General features: G+C 47.6%; 1 protein-coding gene across 2 annotated transcripts; it reads right to left on the bottom strand.

Annotated features, from left to right (window-relative positions):
* Window positions 1-499: 499 nt before the first annotated feature.
* Lrrc74b (leucine rich repeat containing 74B) lies at window positions 500-18,726 on the bottom strand. 2 transcript variants are annotated; one of them, XM_057763457.1, is made up of 9 exons: window positions 18,479-18,726; window positions 17,629-17,771; window positions 17,258-17,390; window positions 15,776-15,982; window positions 11,984-12,093; window positions 11,074-11,189; window positions 7,310-7,388; window positions 5,617-5,712; window positions 500-1,569 (listed from the first exon to the last, which is right to left on the bottom strand). In XM_057763457.1, the coding sequence occupies exons 1-9, from the start codon at window positions 18,612-18,614 to the stop codon at window positions 1,393-1,395; spliced, it is 1,197 nt and encodes a 398-aa protein (XP_057619440.1). In that variant the 5' UTR covers window positions 18,615-18,726; the 3' UTR covers window positions 500-1,392. The 2 variants fall into 2 exon arrangements, with proteins under 2 accessions (XP_057619440.1, XP_057619441.1); XM_057763458.1 differs by lacking the exon at window positions 15,776-15,982.
* Between the last annotated feature and the right edge of the window lie 344 nt (window positions 18,727-19,070).

Here is a 19,070-nt window from a genome sequence, read left to right as displayed (position 1 = left end):
TCAACCCTGGGTTCTCCATATCCTAGAGTCTACCATGCGTGTATTGGTCTAATTTGTATGTTTCACAGAAAGAGAATCATACAATACGTGATCTTTGACTATCATCTCACAGCTTATCTAAAGTTCCATCTATGTGGGAATTGATGGCTTTCCTTCAAAAGCAACTTTATTATTATATAATTAACTCATTCTTTCAAAATGACGCATTTGCTAGCCTGACTTCTACCACATTTTCAGCTGTATAACAATCTCCATAATCAACTTTATATCGTTAATGGCCACAAAATTTATTCCTTTGTGGTAAATAGTACTCCACTATGTGTATGTGCCAATTGAATTGATCCACTGGCATCTTTTGGACACTCTGGATGTTGTGAGCGGTGCTGCTAAGAACAGTTGTGAGGTGTTAAATTATTTTCACCACATTTATTTATTTATGTGTGTGGAGGGACGCATGTGCCACAGCATATGTGTGGAGGTCAGAGGACAACAATGGGGGCCCATTCTTTCCTTCTACCATGAGGGGTCTGGAGCACAAGGTCTGGGCATCATGCTTGGTAGCAAGAGCTTTTACCTTCCGAACTGTCTCCCTGGCTCCCATCACAAGTGTTTGTGTGATGAGCTCTCATTTCTCCTGAGAACATTCGCATTTCAATCAGCTTTGTCATGACACAGAGCTGTCTTTAGGGACCGTCTCTAGGCATCCATGTTTCTTTCAAGCAGGGTCGCACTATGTACCCCAGTCTGGTCTTAAGTCACTCTGCTTCTGACTCTGTCTCCCAAGGGCCAGAATCACAAGCACGTGCCACCAGCTCTATAAACATCTTTTTTATTTTTCTTTTTTGAGACAGGGTCTTATGTAGGCCAGGCTGGCCTCAAACTCAACTATGTTGTGGAGGATGGCCTTGAATTTCTGTTTCTCCTGCCTACGCTTCTGAAGTGCTCAAATCATAGGCATGCATAACTGTGCTTCCTTCTATGGTCCTGTGGAATCAAATCCAGGGTTTTCTGTATGCTAGGCACACACTCTGCTGAGTTACACACCTGGGCGGTCGGCATAGGCTTTCTGTGCAGCTCTGGCTATGTCTGTAGAGCAGATTAGTCAGTGGACTAGCCTGAAGCACATGGTGATTTGACAGTCTGGAATGCAATGGAAACTTGCCTTCCAGTGGTTCTAACTGTTTGCCTTCTCTAGAGTTTGGGAATTCCATTGGTATCTCTCCTTATATTTCGTCTGACAGGGTCACCAGAACAGGAACACCTTATTATCCTTACGTCTACATTATTCATGGGAAGTTTTTTGGTTGAATGAAGGAGCCATAGCAAATGAAGCCCAGATTATGGCAGATGCCGAAGAGCACATGGTATATCGAGTGGGCAACAGTGTGGACATTACAGTGGCATACTAGAGATGAGACTAGAGGCACTTGGGGCAGATGCTGGCTGGGAAGGTGTGGAGGCTGATGGCCAGTCTTTTCTTCTGGATGTGTTATTCTTTATACAAAGTCCTGGAAGAATTCTGTTCACTGAGTTAGCGAGGTCATCGCACTCTCTGTTCACTTGGATATCCTAAGAAGAGATCGTTTAGAGGCAGTTATTAGCACTGAGGATCTGATTGTTCTTATTTGCATACCCAGGTCTCAGAGAAGCTCTTTGGGGGCATTTTTCTTTCTTGTAGACTAGGATCTCATGACCCCCCCCCCCTCCTCATTCTATCAAAATAGGGAAGGAAAGGATCTCAAGGAGGCCTTTAGTAAAGGAACTAGAATGGGCATTGTGGTAATGTGAACAAGAATGACCCTCATAGGCTCATATATTTGAATATGTGGTCCCCAGTTGATTGAATTGCTTGAGGAAGGATTAGGAAGTGTGGCCTTGTTGGAGGAGGTGTGACACTATGGGTGACAGGGGTGGGGGGCTGGGGTGGGGCTTGAGTTTTCAAATTCCCAAACCATTCCCAGGAGCCCTCCCTGCCTCACACTTGTGGATCAGGATGTAAGCACTTGGCATCTGCTCCAGCATCATGCCTACCCGCCTGCTGCCATGCTCCCTTCCATGATGGTTGTGCTAGTTTGATGTAATTTGAGTAATCTCATAGGGAGTGGTACTATTAGGCGGTATGGTTTCGCTGGAATGTGTGTGGCCTTTTTAGAGGAAGTATGTCACTATGGGGCAGATCTTGAGGTTTCCTATGCTCAGGATACTGCCTAGTGTCTCCTAGATGTCTGCCTGCGTCACCATGCTCCCACATGATGATGATAACGGACTGAACCTCTGCAATTGTAAGCCGCTACCTCAATTAAACATTTTCCTTTATTAGAGTTGCCATGGTCATGGTATCTCTTCATAGCCATAGAAACCCTAACTAAATCCCGATGGTGGTGGCACATGCCTTTAATCCCAACACTCAGGAGGCAGAGACAAGTGGATCTCTGTGGGTTCGAGGCCAGCCTGGTCTACAAGAGCTAGTTCCAGAATAGGCTCCAAAGCTACAGAGAAACCCTGTCTTGGAAAGAAAGAAAGGAAAGAGAAAGAAAGGAAGGAAGGAAGGAAGGAAGGAAGGAAGGAAGGAAGGAAGGAAGGAAGGAAGGAAGGAAGGAAGGAAGGAAGAACCCATATTAAGACAATAGTCATGGACTCACCCTCTGAAACCACGAGTCTAAAATTAAATGTTTTCTTTTATAAGTTGCCTTAGTCATGGTGTTTTGTAAGAAGTAAGAAAGTAACTAAGACATGTATGTACTATTTCTTGATCTGGCTTAGTTACGTGAATGCATGCTATTTGATTGCTGTCTTTAATTTATTTCAATTCAGTTTTTTTTTGTTGTTTTATTTATTTGTGTTTTGAGACAAGGTCTCACGTTATAGTCTGGCCTCAAGCTCACTCTGTAGCTGATGCCAGCCTTGAAATTCTGAACTGCTCAGTTGTACCCCACCATGTTCTGGGATTCCATAATAAACAATTAAACGAACGGCTTGGAAAGAACCAGTTACTGGAGTCTTTTCATGTAAGTACCTTCCTTTTGTTTTTCTAGATTTATTTTTACTTTGCTATTTTATGTACATGAGGTTTTTGATTGTATGTATGCCTGTACACCACACGCATGTCTAGAAGAGGGCATTGGATCCCCTAAGATTGGGGTTATGGATGTGAGCCACCATGTGGGTGCTGGGAGTCGAACATGAGTCCTCTGCAAGAGGAAAGCATGCTTTGAACTGCGGAGCCATCGCTCCAGTCTTCCTGTAAGCCCTTTCTACAGGTCTGTCATCTCATTTCATATCTCAATTTTCAATGTTTTTTTTTTGTTTTATGAGACAAGGTTTAAAACTTTTTAAAGTATAAAATGAGGGGTTTGGAGGGCTGGAGAGATGGCTGAGCAGTTAAGAGTGCTTGCCGTTTTGGCAGAGGACCTGGATTTGGTTCTCAACATTCACATGGCAGCTTTACAACTGGTAACTCCAGGTCTAAGAGATCTGGTACTCTCTTCTGGCCTCTTTGGACACCAGGCAGGCAGGCAACGAACATACATATAAACGGGAAAAATCATAGACATAAATAAAAACAGATAAATCTAAAAAAGAAGTATAAAATTATTAATGAATCTATGATGCCTGGACTTGTCTCAAGTGATCCCCTTGCCTCATCCAGTAGCCAGGATTAAAGGCACACTTTACCAAAAGAAGCTTTTATCTCATTTTCATGATGGGGGAAGGTGGGCATTTGCCTTATTTTACATAATGTTAAAACTTTACTTGGTCAATAAGCACATCCCTCAAAGCCAGATAAAATCTAGGCTAGTCAGATTGGCAGCAGGCAGGCAGCAAAGGGTTAAGTATGAGGACACTGAGGAAAATTGCAGCAGCACTTGGTATCCAAGTCTCCTGACAGAACACCCTTTATGTTTAAACATCTTTAAAGCTATAGTTAGGTTGTCTCTACTATATCAGAAGTGAAGGCATCAGGATTTTCCCCAATGCATGTGCACTAATAAAGAGTTTGTGTCTTCAAAAGACCTGATGTTATTGGGCAGTGGTGGCGTATGCCTTGAAACCCAGCACTCAGGAGGCAGAGGCAGGTGAATCTTTGTGAGTCTGAGGCCAACCTGGTCTACAGAGGGATTTCTAAGATAGCCAGGGCTACACAGAGAAACACTGTCTCGGAAAAACCAAAATCAAACAAAACAAAACACCCGATGTCATCACAGTATCACTGATGTCATCACAGCACTGCTGATGTCATTACAGTATCACTGATGTCATCGCAGCACCACTGATGTCATTGCAGCATCACTGATGTCACCACAGCATCACTGATGTCATCACAGCACCACTGATGTCATCACAGTATCATTTATGTCATCGCAGCACCACAGATGTCATTACAGCATCACTGATGTCATCACAGCACCGCTGATGTCATCACAGCACCGCTGATGTCATCACAGCACCGCTGATGTCATCACAGCACCACTGATGTCATCACAGCATCACTGATGTCATCAAAGCATCACTGACATCACAGCATCACTGATGTCATCACAACATCACTGACATTATCACAACCTCACTATTGTCATCACAGTATCACTTGCACTGAGGTCCTGACATGTCCACTTTTGTGAGCTTTTCTAGAGGATCCTGGTGAATTAGTCACTGTGTGAATTAGTCATGTGTGAAGAGACACCATGACCAAGGCAACTTACAAAGAAAAAAATTAATTGGGGATCATGGTTCCAGAGGGTTAGAGTCCATGACCATCAGGTGGGGAGCATGGCAGCAGGCAGGCAGGACACTGAGCAGTAGCTAAAAGTGTATATATAATCCACAAGCAGGAGACAGGGAGAGAGAGAACATGCTAACTGGAAATGCTGTGGGTTTTTGAAACCTCAAAACCCACCCCAATGACACACCTCAGCCACACCTCCTAATCCTTCCCAAACAGTTCCACCAGCTGAGGCCTAAGCACCCAAACACATGAGTGTATGGGGACCATTCTCATTTAGCACCACATTCCACTTTTTCCGCCCCCAGGCTTGTGGCCAGATCATAATGTAAAATGCATTTAGTCCAACTTCAAAAGTTCCCATAGTCTTTAGGTCTCAGGACTTTAAAATCCAGGTGTGGTAGCAGGCCTTTAATTCCAGCACTCAGGAGGCAAGAGGCAGGCGGTCCTCTGTGAGTATGCACACAAGTATGTAAGATTAGCCTGGTCTATGTAGTAACCTCCAGGACAGCCAGAGCTACATAGAGATTCCATCTCAAAAGAAAATAAAACACTATTTAAAAGTCCAAATTCTTTTAGAGATTCAAGGCAATCTCTCAGTTGTAACCTCCTGTAACATAAAATTTTAAATTATAGACTTTTAACATACAATGGCACGAATTGGTAACCCACAGGCCTGGTTTACCGTGTACCTGGGCAGGACACGATAGGACAGCTGACTCCACATTGTCCTCTAACATGGGGATGTCACTAGCTCTAGCTTTCTCCACACTGTCCTCTAACATGGGGATGTCACTAGCTCTCAGCTTTCTCCACACTGTCCTCTAACATGGGGATGCCACTAGCTCTCAGATCTCCTGGCAGATCACAGGAGGCTCAAAAGAAGCTCTTACAGAGAGGTCCAGCAGTTCCAGAGCAGATGATCTGTTGTTCCGAATGGACTTAAGGAGACTGACATATCCTTCACTTCGAATGGGATTCTTGGAAATCTAAGAAAGATGAACACACCAGGATACTAGAGCCTTTTATGGGGACCCATGCCCCATAACCCCAGTGCTCAGGAGGTAGAAGTGGGAGAATTAGCAGATCAAGACTACTTATCAAGTTAAGAGCCCACTAAGGGTTGAAGAGATGGCTTGGTGGCTAAGAACACTGGCTTAGAGTGTTTCCAGAGGACCTGAGTTCAATTCCCATCACCCACACTAGTCTCAGGGGATCTGATACCCTCTTCTGGCCCCTGTAGGGCACCAGGCATATATGTGGTACACAGACGTACATGCAAGTAAAACACTCAAGCATAAATAAATCTTAAAAAATTTAAAACAGGGCTGGAGAGGTGGCTCAGAGGTTAAGAGCATTGCCTCCTCTTCCAAAGGTCCTGAGCTCAATTCCCAGCAACCACATGGTGGCTCACAACCATCTGTAATGGGGTCTGGTGCCCTCTTCTGGCCTGCAGGCATACACACAGACAGAATATTGTATACATAATAAATAAATATTAAAAAAATTAAAACAAAACACAAAAACCAAGGTCCTGAGAGGCAGCTTAGCAGTTAAGACACTTGCTTCCCTTAAAGAGGATCCAATTCAGTACCAAGCACCTTCATGGGATAGCTCACAACTACTTGTAAATCCAGTTCCCAGGCTCTGGTGCCCTGTTACATCTATATACCCAGGCACACATAAAAAACAAAAGCAAACAAACGACCTTAACACAACAACAATAAAAAAGAAGGTTCTCAATAGGCCATGCTTCTGATTGACAATAATCACCAGGTATTGGGAGGGCTGGTGAACTAGATCAATAGGACCCGTGGAAGGGAAGTGCAAAGAGGGTGGATCCAGCAGTGAACTCTGTAGATATCAGGGTGAGAAAGTAGGCTGTGGGCCCCAAGCCCCTAAAAAGGGGTTGTTCATCCAGGTGGGATTCTGAGACTCGCTGTGTCTTGGGGATTGTCTAACAGGCAGCTGGAAACATGAACCCAAGCTTGAAATCGGTCTTGGTGCCTATGTCACAGGAAGTGGACTTGCTAATGAGTGGGAAGCTAGGGGCCAGGCAGAGCCAGGCACACTCCATCTCCCGTGTTGAGATGACCTCCCGAGTCTCCTCCCCCAGTACACGTTGGTACAGCAGAGAACTGCTCACCTCACCTGGCTCCTTCCCTTCTGTTTTTGCTATCACCCTGTCTAGTGCCCCACTCATCACCTGCAAACCTCTGGACACAAAAACCTCAGGCATGTCTCAACTGTGGCCAGTCAGCACCCCTGAGCTGACCCTGGGTTTCAGCGGGGACAGCAGAGGTGCAGGGGAGAGGATGAGAGTAAGTTGAGGGATGCATGGCTGCCTTCCCCACAGTGGGACCCCTGTGAGCATGACAAAGAACCGCAGGGAGTTGCCAGGGCCACTGGGAAAAGGGTGGAAAGGACGAGTCAGAGGTGAGACGTGGTCACAGGAAGCTAGGAGGTCCCCTCCCAGAGATGCCCATGTGCTGTCTCTGCAGCGAAGGGGCTGGTGGGAGAAAGGGCTGTATGAAGAGACACAGGATCAGTCTGTGCTGGAGCCTCCCCAACCAGGCTCAGACTTACAATAAGAATCCGCAGTGTCTGGTTGACTTGCAGTCCCAGTCCCAACCTCAGGGCCCCCGCCATGGCGATTCGGTTGTTTCTGCAACAAGAGAAACATATGTGTCAGAGTTAACAGCAAAGGAGCCCACTAATACATAAATGTAGTGTGTATCTACAATAGAGTCTATTCAGCCATAAAGAAAGAAACACTGTGTCATTTGAAGCAAATGGATGGATAGGAGGGCATTATGTTAAGTGAAACAAGCCAGACAGAAAGCCTACGCAAACACTAACAGCAGCAACAACCTGCAAAGTATATTAGTAATTACTAGAGGTCAGGACAGATATGAAGAGGAGAAAAGGAAAATAAAATAAAAGGGAGGCTGGATGGGGTCAGCACATCTGCAGGCATGTCCCACCTAACCCCATTGACAACGTTAGTAAGAAATTGACCTCTGTATCACAGATTTCCAGTTTGCAGAACTCAGTGCCTCGGAGCCCCCTGCCTGAGCTGCTTCCTGCAGATTGGGTTTCAAGTGCAGCTCTCCTCTCATGCCCAGACCGCAGGGGTAGGCTCTTTGAGCTCAGAAGATGCTCCTGTGTGTCTTGTGCCCACTGGCAACACACACCCATTACCACAGCAATTTCTGACCTGAACCCCAGTCCTCCAAATTGTTGTCTCTGAAGCCAGGCCTACATACTTAACACTGATTTCCTCCTCTTTTTTTTTTTTTTTTCTCTTAAGATAGAGTCTTCTGGGCAGTCGTGGTGCACACCTTTAAACCCAGCACTTGGGAGGTGGAGACAGTCAGAGTTCTGAATTCAAGTCCAGTCTGGTCTACAGAGAGAGAGTTCCAGGATAGCTAGGGTTACATGGAGAAACCCTGTCTCAAGGAGAAAAAAAAAAAAGACAGGCTAGCCTGTAACTCCTATATAGCTGAGGATGATCTTGAACTTTGGATTTTTCCTGCCTCTGCCTCTTAAGTGCTAGGTTTACAGGTATGGAAAACATTGCAATTGGAGACTAGAAAAGTCACTGAGTGCTATGGGTAGAGCCTACCAGGTAGTTCTTGAGGGTGCTGGAAAGACAGTAATGCTGAAATGCCAGCAGCAATGAAGCCCCATATCACATTTCAGAAAGGAGCAAAGTTTTTATGGTTAATCGGAATATTTTGGCAAAAATCTGTGTGCTGATCAGCTGGGGCTGAAGAATCAGCTGTGATTGTCAAAGAGGAAGTCAAGGCCATTGCAGTGAAACCTGTGCTTACTGAGACAATAGGGTGTGTATTAGCTGGAGCTGAAGAATCAGCTGCAATTATAATAGACCAGCACCAAGACAAGACCTGTGCATCTTAGGGACAAAAGGGAAATATTCTCCAGGGTCAGCACCAGAAGCTGATCTGTTGGAGGAGGCCGCTTTGTTCCCAGCTGTCCAGACCTGAAATAATCACTCAGAAACTAGATTATTTGCAATACTATTTGGCCAATAGCTTAAGTGTATTTCTGGCTTACTCTTATATCTTATATTAACCCATCTTGCCAATCTATATATTGCCACGTGGCTGTGGTTTACCAGCAAGATTCCGGCAAGTTTGTCTCTGGCAGAAGCTTCATGGCTTCTCTCCACTCTGCCTTCTTTCTCCCAGCATTTAGTTTTCCCACCTCGCTCTACACAGGCCAAGGCAGCTTCTTTATTCATTAACCAATAGAAGCTATACACACACACACACACACACACACACACACACACACACACAGAAGGACCTCCCACACCACTGTTCTAAGGAGGCTAGATTACATCTCGTGCAGATGGAAACTGCCATGTAGAACTGGTTTTGAAAGCATGGAAGATGCATAGTCGAGAAGGTCATGGAGAGAGGCTGAGGCATTGCTACTTGTTGCGTTAGGGTGAGGCCCAAGGGGCCACTGATGAAGAGGAGGCCTCAGCTGCAATAGAGATCCCAGGACTGGGATGTCCACCAAGATGCAGGTGTGGTGGGGAGTGGTAGGAAGACAGCTGTGTGCTTCAGCTAGTGGGGTGCAGAGATGGGGCTACCAAAACCCTCTGGAGCCCCAAAGATGACGAGTCTCAAATGGTGGACACAGCTACATGATTGAATTTATATTGCCAGATTTTACTTTTGCTTAGGTGTGATTGTTTTTAATCCTCCAGTTCTTCCCACTTGGAATAAGAATGTTTAAGTATGCAGCTTGCTTTTGATTTTAGAAGAATCCAGTGACAGACTCTGGGTTTTTAAAGTCTTTTTTTTTTTTTTTTTTTTTTTTTAAATTAGGTTGAGTGCAAGAACCTGATGAGTTCAGAAAAACTGTCAGGTCCCTGAAGCTGGAGTTGCAAGCAGTTGGGAGCTATCTGATGTGGAAGCTGAAAACCAAACTTGGGTCCTCTGTAAGAGTGGTACATGTCCTGAATCCCCAAGCCATCTCTCCATCCCCAAGAGATTCCATTTTTTTAAAAGATTTATTCATTATGTATATGGTAGTCTGCCTGCATGGCCAGAAGAGGGCACCAGATCTACTTACAGATGGCTGTGAACCACCATGTGGGTGCTGGGAATTGAACTCAGGACCTCTGAAAGAACAGCCAGTGCTCTTAACCTCTGAGCCATCTTGCCAGCTTCAAGACTGCACTTTTAAGGAGACTTTGGACATTTTTTTTTTGTTTTTTGTTTGTTTTGTTTTCCAAGAAAGGGCTTCTCTCTGTATCTTTGGCTGTCCTGAAACTCACTCTGTAGACCAGGTTGGCTTCAAACTCAGGGATCTGCCTGCCTGCCTTTGTCTCCTGAGTGCTGGAATTAAAAACATGTGCTACCACCACCCAGCTGAGACTTTGGACTTTCAAAAAGATCTTGGATGTTTAAAATCCTGGATTTTTTAAAAAAAAATATGTATATGAGCATTTTGCTTTATGTATGTAGATTCACCACATGTGTGCCTGGTGCCCATGGAAATCAGCAGAGGGCATCAGAATCTCTGGAACTAGAGTTGCGGATTATTGTGAGCTACCATGTGGGTGCTGGAAACCAAATCCGAGTCCTCTATAAAAGCAACAAATGCTCTTAACTACTGAGCCATCTCTCCCATCCTGAAGTGCTGGACTTTTAAGGCCTATATTTTACATTGTAAAACAAACATGAGGCCTTGGGGACCAAGGGTGGGAAATTATACCTTAAAGTGTTTGTGTGTCAAATTAACAAGGATGGGTTGTGCCAGTCAGTTTTTAGTGTCAGTTTGACACAGTCTAGAATTACCCGGAAGAGTCTCAATGAGTAGGAATTATCTAGGTCAGGTTGACCTACAGCGTGTCTTTGGGGGTTGTCCTGGTTGCTAATCGATGTAGAAAGACTCACCCCGGATGTGGGCGGCACCACAAATAAACTGTGAAGACAGCAGCAGCGTGAAGAACGCTCTCGGCCTTGGCTGTGAGTGTGATGTGTTCTTCCTGAAGTGTTGACGTCTAATCCGCACTGTAAGCTGGGTGAACCCTTCCTCTAAAGTAGCTTTTGGTCAGCGTGTTTCATCACAGCAATAGAAGTGAAACAAGGAGTAAGACACCACTCCTGATTTACATGATGTGGGGCCATGAGCCCACAGCCTGCAGGCATGCGAGACAAGCACTGTACCAACTTAGTTGCATCCCAGCCCCCAGCAACAGCCTTGAATGAGGACAGAACTCGCTGCAGCATTGAGGCTCTGGCCACACAGCAGGAGCAGTGTGAACAGCATCCAATCACTGTATGGCCGAGAGTGGCACCCTCGTTTCTCACCTCATGTTCAGTTCTTCCAACACATTGTTGGCCTTGAGGGCCTCACCTATTGCAGAGGCTCCAGAGTCTCCAAAGCCGTTATGAGAAATATCTAGGACTTTCAAGAAGATATTTGCCTAGGACATAGAGAGCAAAGCCGTGAGTTCACATCTAATGGTGCAGAAAGCCATAGGGCCAGGGCTCCAGCCTCAGTGCGTGGGAGAGCCTGAGCAATGCCCAAGACAGAGAGGTCCTGGGACAGAGTTAGCAGGAGCTCTCAGGCACCAGTGACCAAACAACCTGAAGAGCAGCAGAGGATGATGGGTAGGGTTACGGGCAATTCTCAGAGATGATCAGATCCACACCTATGGGGAAATTCCCAAGGCAGGTATCCTAGGTCGCAGAGACCTGGGGGCATGAAACCTGCCCAAGAGACTGTGATTAGGGAAGGGTGAGTGGTCCTACCTGACCCTTTCTGGGGTGGGACCCCCACCTACCCACTGCAGTCAGCTCTCTAAGAGGGCATGGCAGTGGCTGTTGTTTCTAAGGTCATTGTCCCTGGACAGTGACGATGCCTCATGATATCCTGGGAGGGCCTGAAACATCTGTTTCCAGATCTATAGCCTTTCAGGGAAACACTGACAGAGTGTGCTGGCACACATCTCTGTGTGCTAATAATGTCACCAGACTGCACAGATGTCCCCTACCAGCTGAATGTGATGTCTGGAGGAGGGCAGTTGACATTATCTACAGACCCCTACAGGCCCTTCAGGAAATGGACTGAGAGTCAGTGCAGAGTATTATCATTTACTGGTGGTGGGAAAACAAGTCATCTCAGACGCACCGTGTTGATTGGTTAAGAACTGGCTCGGGGAAAACTTCCCTAAAGGAGAGGCAGGTTATGAGGACTGAGTGGGCGAGGGTCTCATACCTCCAGGCCCTTGGCAAATGCAATGGCTCCCGGGCCTCGAAGGTGATTCCAGCTGAGGTCAAGCTCTGTGAGTCCTGTGTTTTCTGCTAAGGCAGGTCCAAGGATCTCTCCTGAGGAGCACGAAGAGATTTTTATGGTAAACAAAAATGTTATGTTCAAAAAATGAGCTGATGCTCACCATGTCCTGCAACTTCTGCTGGCAGGAAGGTGACAAAGTTCAGTGTATACCTGGACTACCTGCAAGGAACATGTGTGTGTGCATGTGCATACACCAGCACAGGGTCTTCTCCTACAACACAGACAGGTCTAGAACTCACTCTGTCATCCAGACTGGCCTTAAACTCCAGGTTATCTTGTCACCTCCATTGTGTTGACAATACAAACAAGAGCCACCATGCCCAGCAAGGAATCCACATCTAATTGGGAAGATATGAATTCAAAGTAACGAGATCCAACTATTCTAATCTACAAACAAAAAGGGTAGAGATGCAGTGGTAGTTTTGATGAAGTCTGGAAGTAAGGACAGAGCAGGTGACCTAGAATCAAGGAATCCACATGCATGAGCATGTGATGGACACAGGGATGCACACATGATGGACAACAGGAATGCACACATGATGGACAATAGGGATGCAAAGTGAAACTGGGTTGATGCTGAAGCTTGTGGAGAGGTAGGAGGAATCAGGTTGGCACTTGAGAGTGCTAAGCCGAGTACACAGGTGCTGTTGTATGTATGGCTGAGCAGCTACTGTAAGAGCTATGTGGCTGGATGAATGTTCCAGCAAGATTCCTACTGGCTGTGGGCACCTGCAGAGACAGAGCCCTCTAAGTCTGGTGTAGCTATGGCGGAAAAGAAGAATGAGCGGTAGCAAAAGGAAGAGGGTGGAGCCCTGAGAAACGCCTAGTATGTCGAATAGGAAGGGGCACACCCTGCAGCCAGCTCTACATTCTGTTAGCACTGACGGGCATGACCCACTGCCAGTTCTCCACAGCCCCAACTCCATCCACAGTCCACTGTGGTTCTCCATGTTGGTTCCCCTTATCCACCTGGCCAAGCGTGTCTCAGCCTCATAAGCTGGGTGTGCAGACTTGGGAGACCTCACCTGTCTCTCCAGGCTTGGTGGGCCCCTCAGGACCCGTGTCTACTGTCCTCCCACCTTCCTGTGCTATTTTAGCCTTGTTGACCCCTTACAGCCTCCCCATCTGAATTCACTCTGCTTAGTTGATCTCTGTGTCTGGACTGGAATCCCTCAAGGATCCAGATTTGATCTCTTCTCATTATCTTGACAATTAGAGCAAAAAAGTTGGTTTGAAGTGCTCAGAGGAGCTAGGTATGGTGGTCCACTCCTATAATCCCAGCATACAGGTGACTGAGGCAGGGGGACCCTTATGTCTAGACAAAGTAGTGAATTCCAAGCCACCCTGAACTGCATAGTGAGACCTGACCTCAAAAACCAAACCAAACTGAACTAAATCAAACCAAGGAAACACATGGTGTGTGTGTGTGTGTGTGCGCGCGCGCGCTTGTGTGTGTCCCAAGCCTGAGTGCTTCCAGCCTCCTGCTTGGCTAGAACATGCAGCAGCAAGCATATTAGCCCTGAAGAGAATCCTGTGCCACAACTAAGGTTTGGGCATTGTCTCTCGTCCAGGGCTGGTTCTGATACCCGGCTCATCACCATCCTGCCCAAGGCACACACCTGCAGGTGGGTTCTCCACTGCCGTAGATCATGCATGACTGAATTTCAAACCCCTCCGCCCCTCAGGAACAAACTGCAGTCCCTTCTTGGAGAAAAAAACCGACTGAATCTCCCCTTCTCCATCGCACACTTTCACAGGGCTTCAGATCCATCCCCTCCTACCCACTGCCTCTTTACCACTTGTCTGTCAGAGTCTGTATATGATAGCCCACCCCCAAGGTCCTCACTGCTTTACTGGGCTGGAGAGATGACAGCCTGGCTGCTCTGGCGGAGGATCCTGATTTGACTCCCAGCATCCACATGGCAGCCCACAGCCGACTGTAACTCCAGTTCCGTGGATCTGATGCAGTTCCGTGGATCTGATGCAGGTATCTTCTGTCCTATGGGCATGCAGCATGTAGTGCACAGACATGCATGCAGGCAGGCAGGCAAACACTCATACATGTGATAAAAAGTTTGGCCTCCAAGATTGGCATGTGGCATATGACAGTATCTAAAAGTCTTAGGCCACGGGGGTCCCTTGAGGGAACTGTATGACCCTAGTCTCTACCTTTTGCCTCTTTGTTTCCGCATCATGAGTTAAGCAGCCTTTTTCTAATGTTTGCTCAGTCACAGGCCCAATCCATCAAAAGCTGAAATCTCCAAAACTATGAGCCCAAATACATTGTTTCCCTTGGGAAGATGGTTGTCTGAGGTATTGGTTATAGTAACAGCAAGTTAAATTCTCAAGTCCCAAAGACACAGCTACAGTTTGTCAAAGTCTGAAATGAGTGTCTCCTTTAGTTCCATGGACTTTCCACAATACTTTCCTTCGAAGACAATTGGCTTTAGCAGTTAAACTCCAGGACTGAGGTTAGTGCCAATGCACTCAATTTTCTAAGACAGTCCAGAAATTCCAGAACCCCTGATTAGACAGCTGTCCTGGGACAACAATGATGCCCACTACAGTGCAGACACATGGGCATCTAAGAATTTGCATCAGGTTCTGCTCCAGTGCCTGAGCAGCTAAGGGCACCAACTACTCTTCCAGAGAAGCTGAGTTCAGTTCCCAGCACCCACACTGGGCAGCTCACAACCCTCTGTAACTCCTGCTGCAGAGGACAGAATGTGATCTTCTAGCCACACAGGTACCCGTACACATGTGACATACACTCACTCACATTCACATAAGTAAAAGTAAACGTTTAAAGAGAAGAATTTGCTTCAGCCAGTTCAGGGGCTAGAAACCGCTAAAGCCAGGCCCAGGTGACCCTTCCATGCTGCTGGACTGCCCCCAAGTTTCTGGGCTCAATTGGTCTTCCAAGTAGTTATACCTCGCTTCAATTTGTATAACTAACTGGCACATTTAGAGATGAGTGGCATAGGTGGATATTCATATTCCTGGCAAAGCATCCAGCCCATGCAAAGGCCCTGGGGAGACAACGACCGCTTTAAGTAGCCTATCCCTGTCTTTCATAGTACTTAGTTCCCCCCACCTCCGCAGTACCGGTGACTGAACCCAAGACCTCACACACACTAGACAAGCACCTTACCATCGAGTTACATCACAGCCCTTTTACAAAAACACTTGGAATGAAAGCTTCATACCTTCAGCCGTGACCTGAGGACCACATAGTCCTGCTTCCCTTCCAAACCACAGCCTGGTCATTCTCCCCTGATCACCCGTCCAACTACACCAGTGTCTACCAACCTAAGAAACAGGCCTGCATGCTCACAGTTCATCAGCTTCCTGATCTGGCCATGGCTGACTCCTTTCCACCCCACACACAGATTTCAGTTTAAACTCCCAACCCTCTACAGCAGGCGGTCCATTCTTTTCTAGGGTCATACATTGCTTCTCTTGGAAGGCCACGAATTACTGAGAATGCTTTTGTTAGTGTATGTTCCCTGAAGTCAGTAACTTTGTTTTCTTCATAGATCCCCACAGCAGAGGGCAGTGAGACATGCCTGGAAAGAACTGAGAATTCTGTGTGGTTGGACAGGTATGGCGAAGAGACACCAGCACCGGGATATTTCTGGCAGAAGCTGGGTATGGCCCTCCATTCCCCTCCCTGCCATCAGTGTCCAGTGAGTACTCGTGACCCATGAGTATTACCTGCCAGGTCGTCGAGCTGATTATAACTGAGATCTAGGGATCTCAGGCTCGTGTGGAGCAGCAGAAGAGAAGCGAGGTGCTGGGCGGCCTTTTCCTCCAGCCCGTTCCCTCCCAGTTGCATCTTCTGCACAGTGGGGTTTAAGGCCAGGGCAGCGCAGAGAGCCCGGAGCCCTGCAGCTCCAATCTGGTTCTCGGACAGGTCCACATCTGAAGGCAGCACCACTGCTTGGTCAGTAGGAACCGTGGCCGGGAGCCACCCTCCTGCATTCCCTGCATCTCATAAACCTCCAGCCGGAGGAAGAGAAGGGGCTTTGCCATCTGATTACCCAGGGATGGCATGGTGGTGGCTTTGTCACCTATTGGCTGGGTCACCTTATGTCTCCCCATCCCATGATTGTCTGTGAAGAATGCTGTGGTAGAGAGTCAGCTACCCTGTTGGTGACTGCCATCTTGAAACAATGTAACTTCCGCAGAAGCCCTGACCTGCTCTAGGGAGTAACACACACTGCCAGTGTGAGTTCAGATGTTCCCCCGGGGTCCAGTGTTCTGTCATTGCCTTTGATGTTGTCCACAGCCCAGAGAGCTGAGTGGCGCTGCTATGGTCATTTTTTAGATGGAAAACAGGCCCAGCAGGGTTGTGTTGCTTGCCTGGGTCAGCTCCTGCTTCATCGGCAGAGCTGTCGTCTGCAAGCAGCCTCACCCGTCTCCTGCCTTGCCCTTCCAGTTCTCAGTAGACAGAGACCCTGTTTCTCTGTGCCTCTTCCATCCTGCACTCAGGCACTGGGAGTCTACCATGTGCACGGGCGAGGTGCCCAGCGGGGGAGAGGAGAGTGATAGCCGTGGGATGGGTCAGGCAGAGTAACATTCAGCATTGGCTACACGAATGAGGAAACTCCCAGGAAGTCAAACTCATCCCGCACGCCTCACCCTGTGATGAGGACCCTCCTTATCCCTTAGCAACACCGCAAGTAAAAAGGCCTGGCGAGGGAGCTGTTAGTATTCGGGTATCTGAATTGGTCTGACCTTGGGGTATATGTCATCAGCGAAGCCACTAACCCTGCCCACCTCCCATCTCTCTTTCCCTCTCTGTCTCTGTCTCTCTCTTCTACCACTTCTGTCCCCAGTGGCCGGTCTCCCCCAACCTCTTCCCCTCTTTTCCCATTCACTTTCCCCCAATAAAAAAATCTCTCCAGCCGGGCGGTGGTGGCGCACGCCTTTAATCCCAGCACTTGGGAGGCAGAGGCAGGCGGATCTCTGGGAGTTCGAGACCAGCCTGGTCTACAAGAACTAGTTCCAGGACAGGCTCCAAAACCACAGAGAAACACTGTCTCGAAAAACCAAAAAAAAAAAAAAAAAAAAAAAAAAACTCCACCTGAGTTCTGTTGCATGACATGACATCTTTTTCTAAATTACAATAGGAGCCACTTCCCTGAAGAAAGAGAGTCCCCAAGAATGTCTGCTGCTCAGAAACTCAGCACCTACCAGAGATAATGCTGTTCTTACACAGGACATCGGCCAGAGCCTCTGCCCCAGCCCTGCAGAGCCCATTATCCCGAAGATCCAGGCGCTTGATGTAGAGATTAGAAGTCAACGTGGAAGCCAGAGCCTGGACACCCTGGAAGAGAGCAGAGAGGTACCCGAGGGGCAGAGGGACACAGCACCCTGCCATCTCCTGCAGGAATGTCTGCAGGTCCAGCCCTCACCCCGCCACAGCCTCCATCCTGTGCCGCGGGCAGGGGAGATGGGATGCACGGCACAGAGGAAGGCTGGGAACTTGTGAGATGGACCCAAGGACAAGATGGCCACTGTCTCCCGCATCCTTCCTGCCAAGCCCGGTTCCAGCATCCAGATACCTGGGGCCCCAGGCCACGGTGCCGAAGGCTCAATTCAGAGGCACTCCCTTGGCGCAGAAGACGAGAAGCCGGCACAACACTATGGGCCTGGCAAGACTCCAGATAGAGGGTAGCCATGACCTGTTCTCCAAGTCCATGGGTGCCTAACAGTAGACAGGGGACAAAAGAGGAGCTCTACATCAGCACAGGCCCATCCCCTTTCCTGCCCTGTCAGCAGCTGCCATGCTCATAGTTCAGATGAGGACCTCATGCGAAAGAAAGAAAGAAACAAAGAAAGAAAGAGAGAGAGAGAGAGAGAGAGAGAAAGAGAGAAAGAAAGAGAGAAAGAAAGAGAGAAAGAAAGAGAGAAAGAAAGAAAGTTAGTTACAGACCTAGTCAGAACCAATGGGAGCCTAACACTGAGGTGTATTCTGGCCCTATCCCATTGTATTCAGGTATCACAGATCACATTCCCTGCTCTCCAAAAAGCTGGTTTCCCACTGGTTAGCTGAGGAGAGCCTCAAACTCAAGGCTTCAAGCATGGTAGGCAAACACTCTACCAACTGAGCTACATTTTTAGCCCATAGGTCATGTCTACAAACACTTTACGGTGTTTAATAATTCTAAAATAATTCTAGACAAATTTAATTAAATTTTTCCTATAGGTTGGAAAGGCCAGCCCTGAACCCTTCCAGGTGGAACACACTGTCAGAGTGTTTCATTTACAGGTTATTTTGCAAGCCAGTTCTAAGCATCGGTCCTCCTCGAGCCTCCAAGAAGGCAAGGGACTTGTCAGCTGCTGATAATGGAGGATGTGGCCCCACCTTTGCGGGAGTAGTCCAACCAAGACCCCACGCGGAGGATTAGGCACCTTCTGCTTCCAGAGTAAAGTGTGAATCTGCAGTGCAGAAAGTCTTGGCCTCTAGGGCCTCTGCCTGACTCGCAGTGGTCGCTGCTTCTCCCTCTTGATCTTCATTCTTCGTAGACTCCTTGTAGGAACCCTTCATGTTTATGCCCAGTCGGGGCGCAGAGATTGAGAGTGCACAGCTCACTAGCTGGAACTCTTCCCAGGGATGTGGGCGGTCCCTCTGACTTCACTGACCAATCGAAATTGATTTATGGGCAACAGGTGGTCACTGGGGCCAGTAATGATGCTCCCCTCCCACCGCCGTCTCCCAGGAAACCGCGTGTTGTTTGCGGCTGCAGAAGCACCACGACCTTGGCACACTCTTCTCCAGGGCTAACTACCGCACATTCTGCTGCCATGCACGGGGGTGGTCACCTCCTCCGTGTTCTTTTCACGGAGTTTTCCAGTCTGTGTTTTGGGGCAGGAGGAGGCTCTAGGGAAGACCTGAGGACCTTGTAGAGTCTAATAAAGGTTTTTCTCTGAAGCCACAACTATGCTGTCCCTGCCTGAGGAGCTCAGCTTCCTCTCGAGAGCTAATCTTTGCTATGCTGCTGCA

Source organism: Chionomys nivalis, chromosome 3 (assembly GCF_950005125.1).
Source record: "Chionomys nivalis chromosome 3, mChiNiv1.1, whole genome shotgun sequence".
Lineage (NCBI taxonomy): Eukaryota > Metazoa > Chordata > Mammalia > Rodentia > Cricetidae > Chionomys > Chionomys nivalis.
The sequence above is the reverse complement of the archived record's forward strand: the minus strand, read 5'-3'. Positions and strand labels throughout refer to the sequence as shown.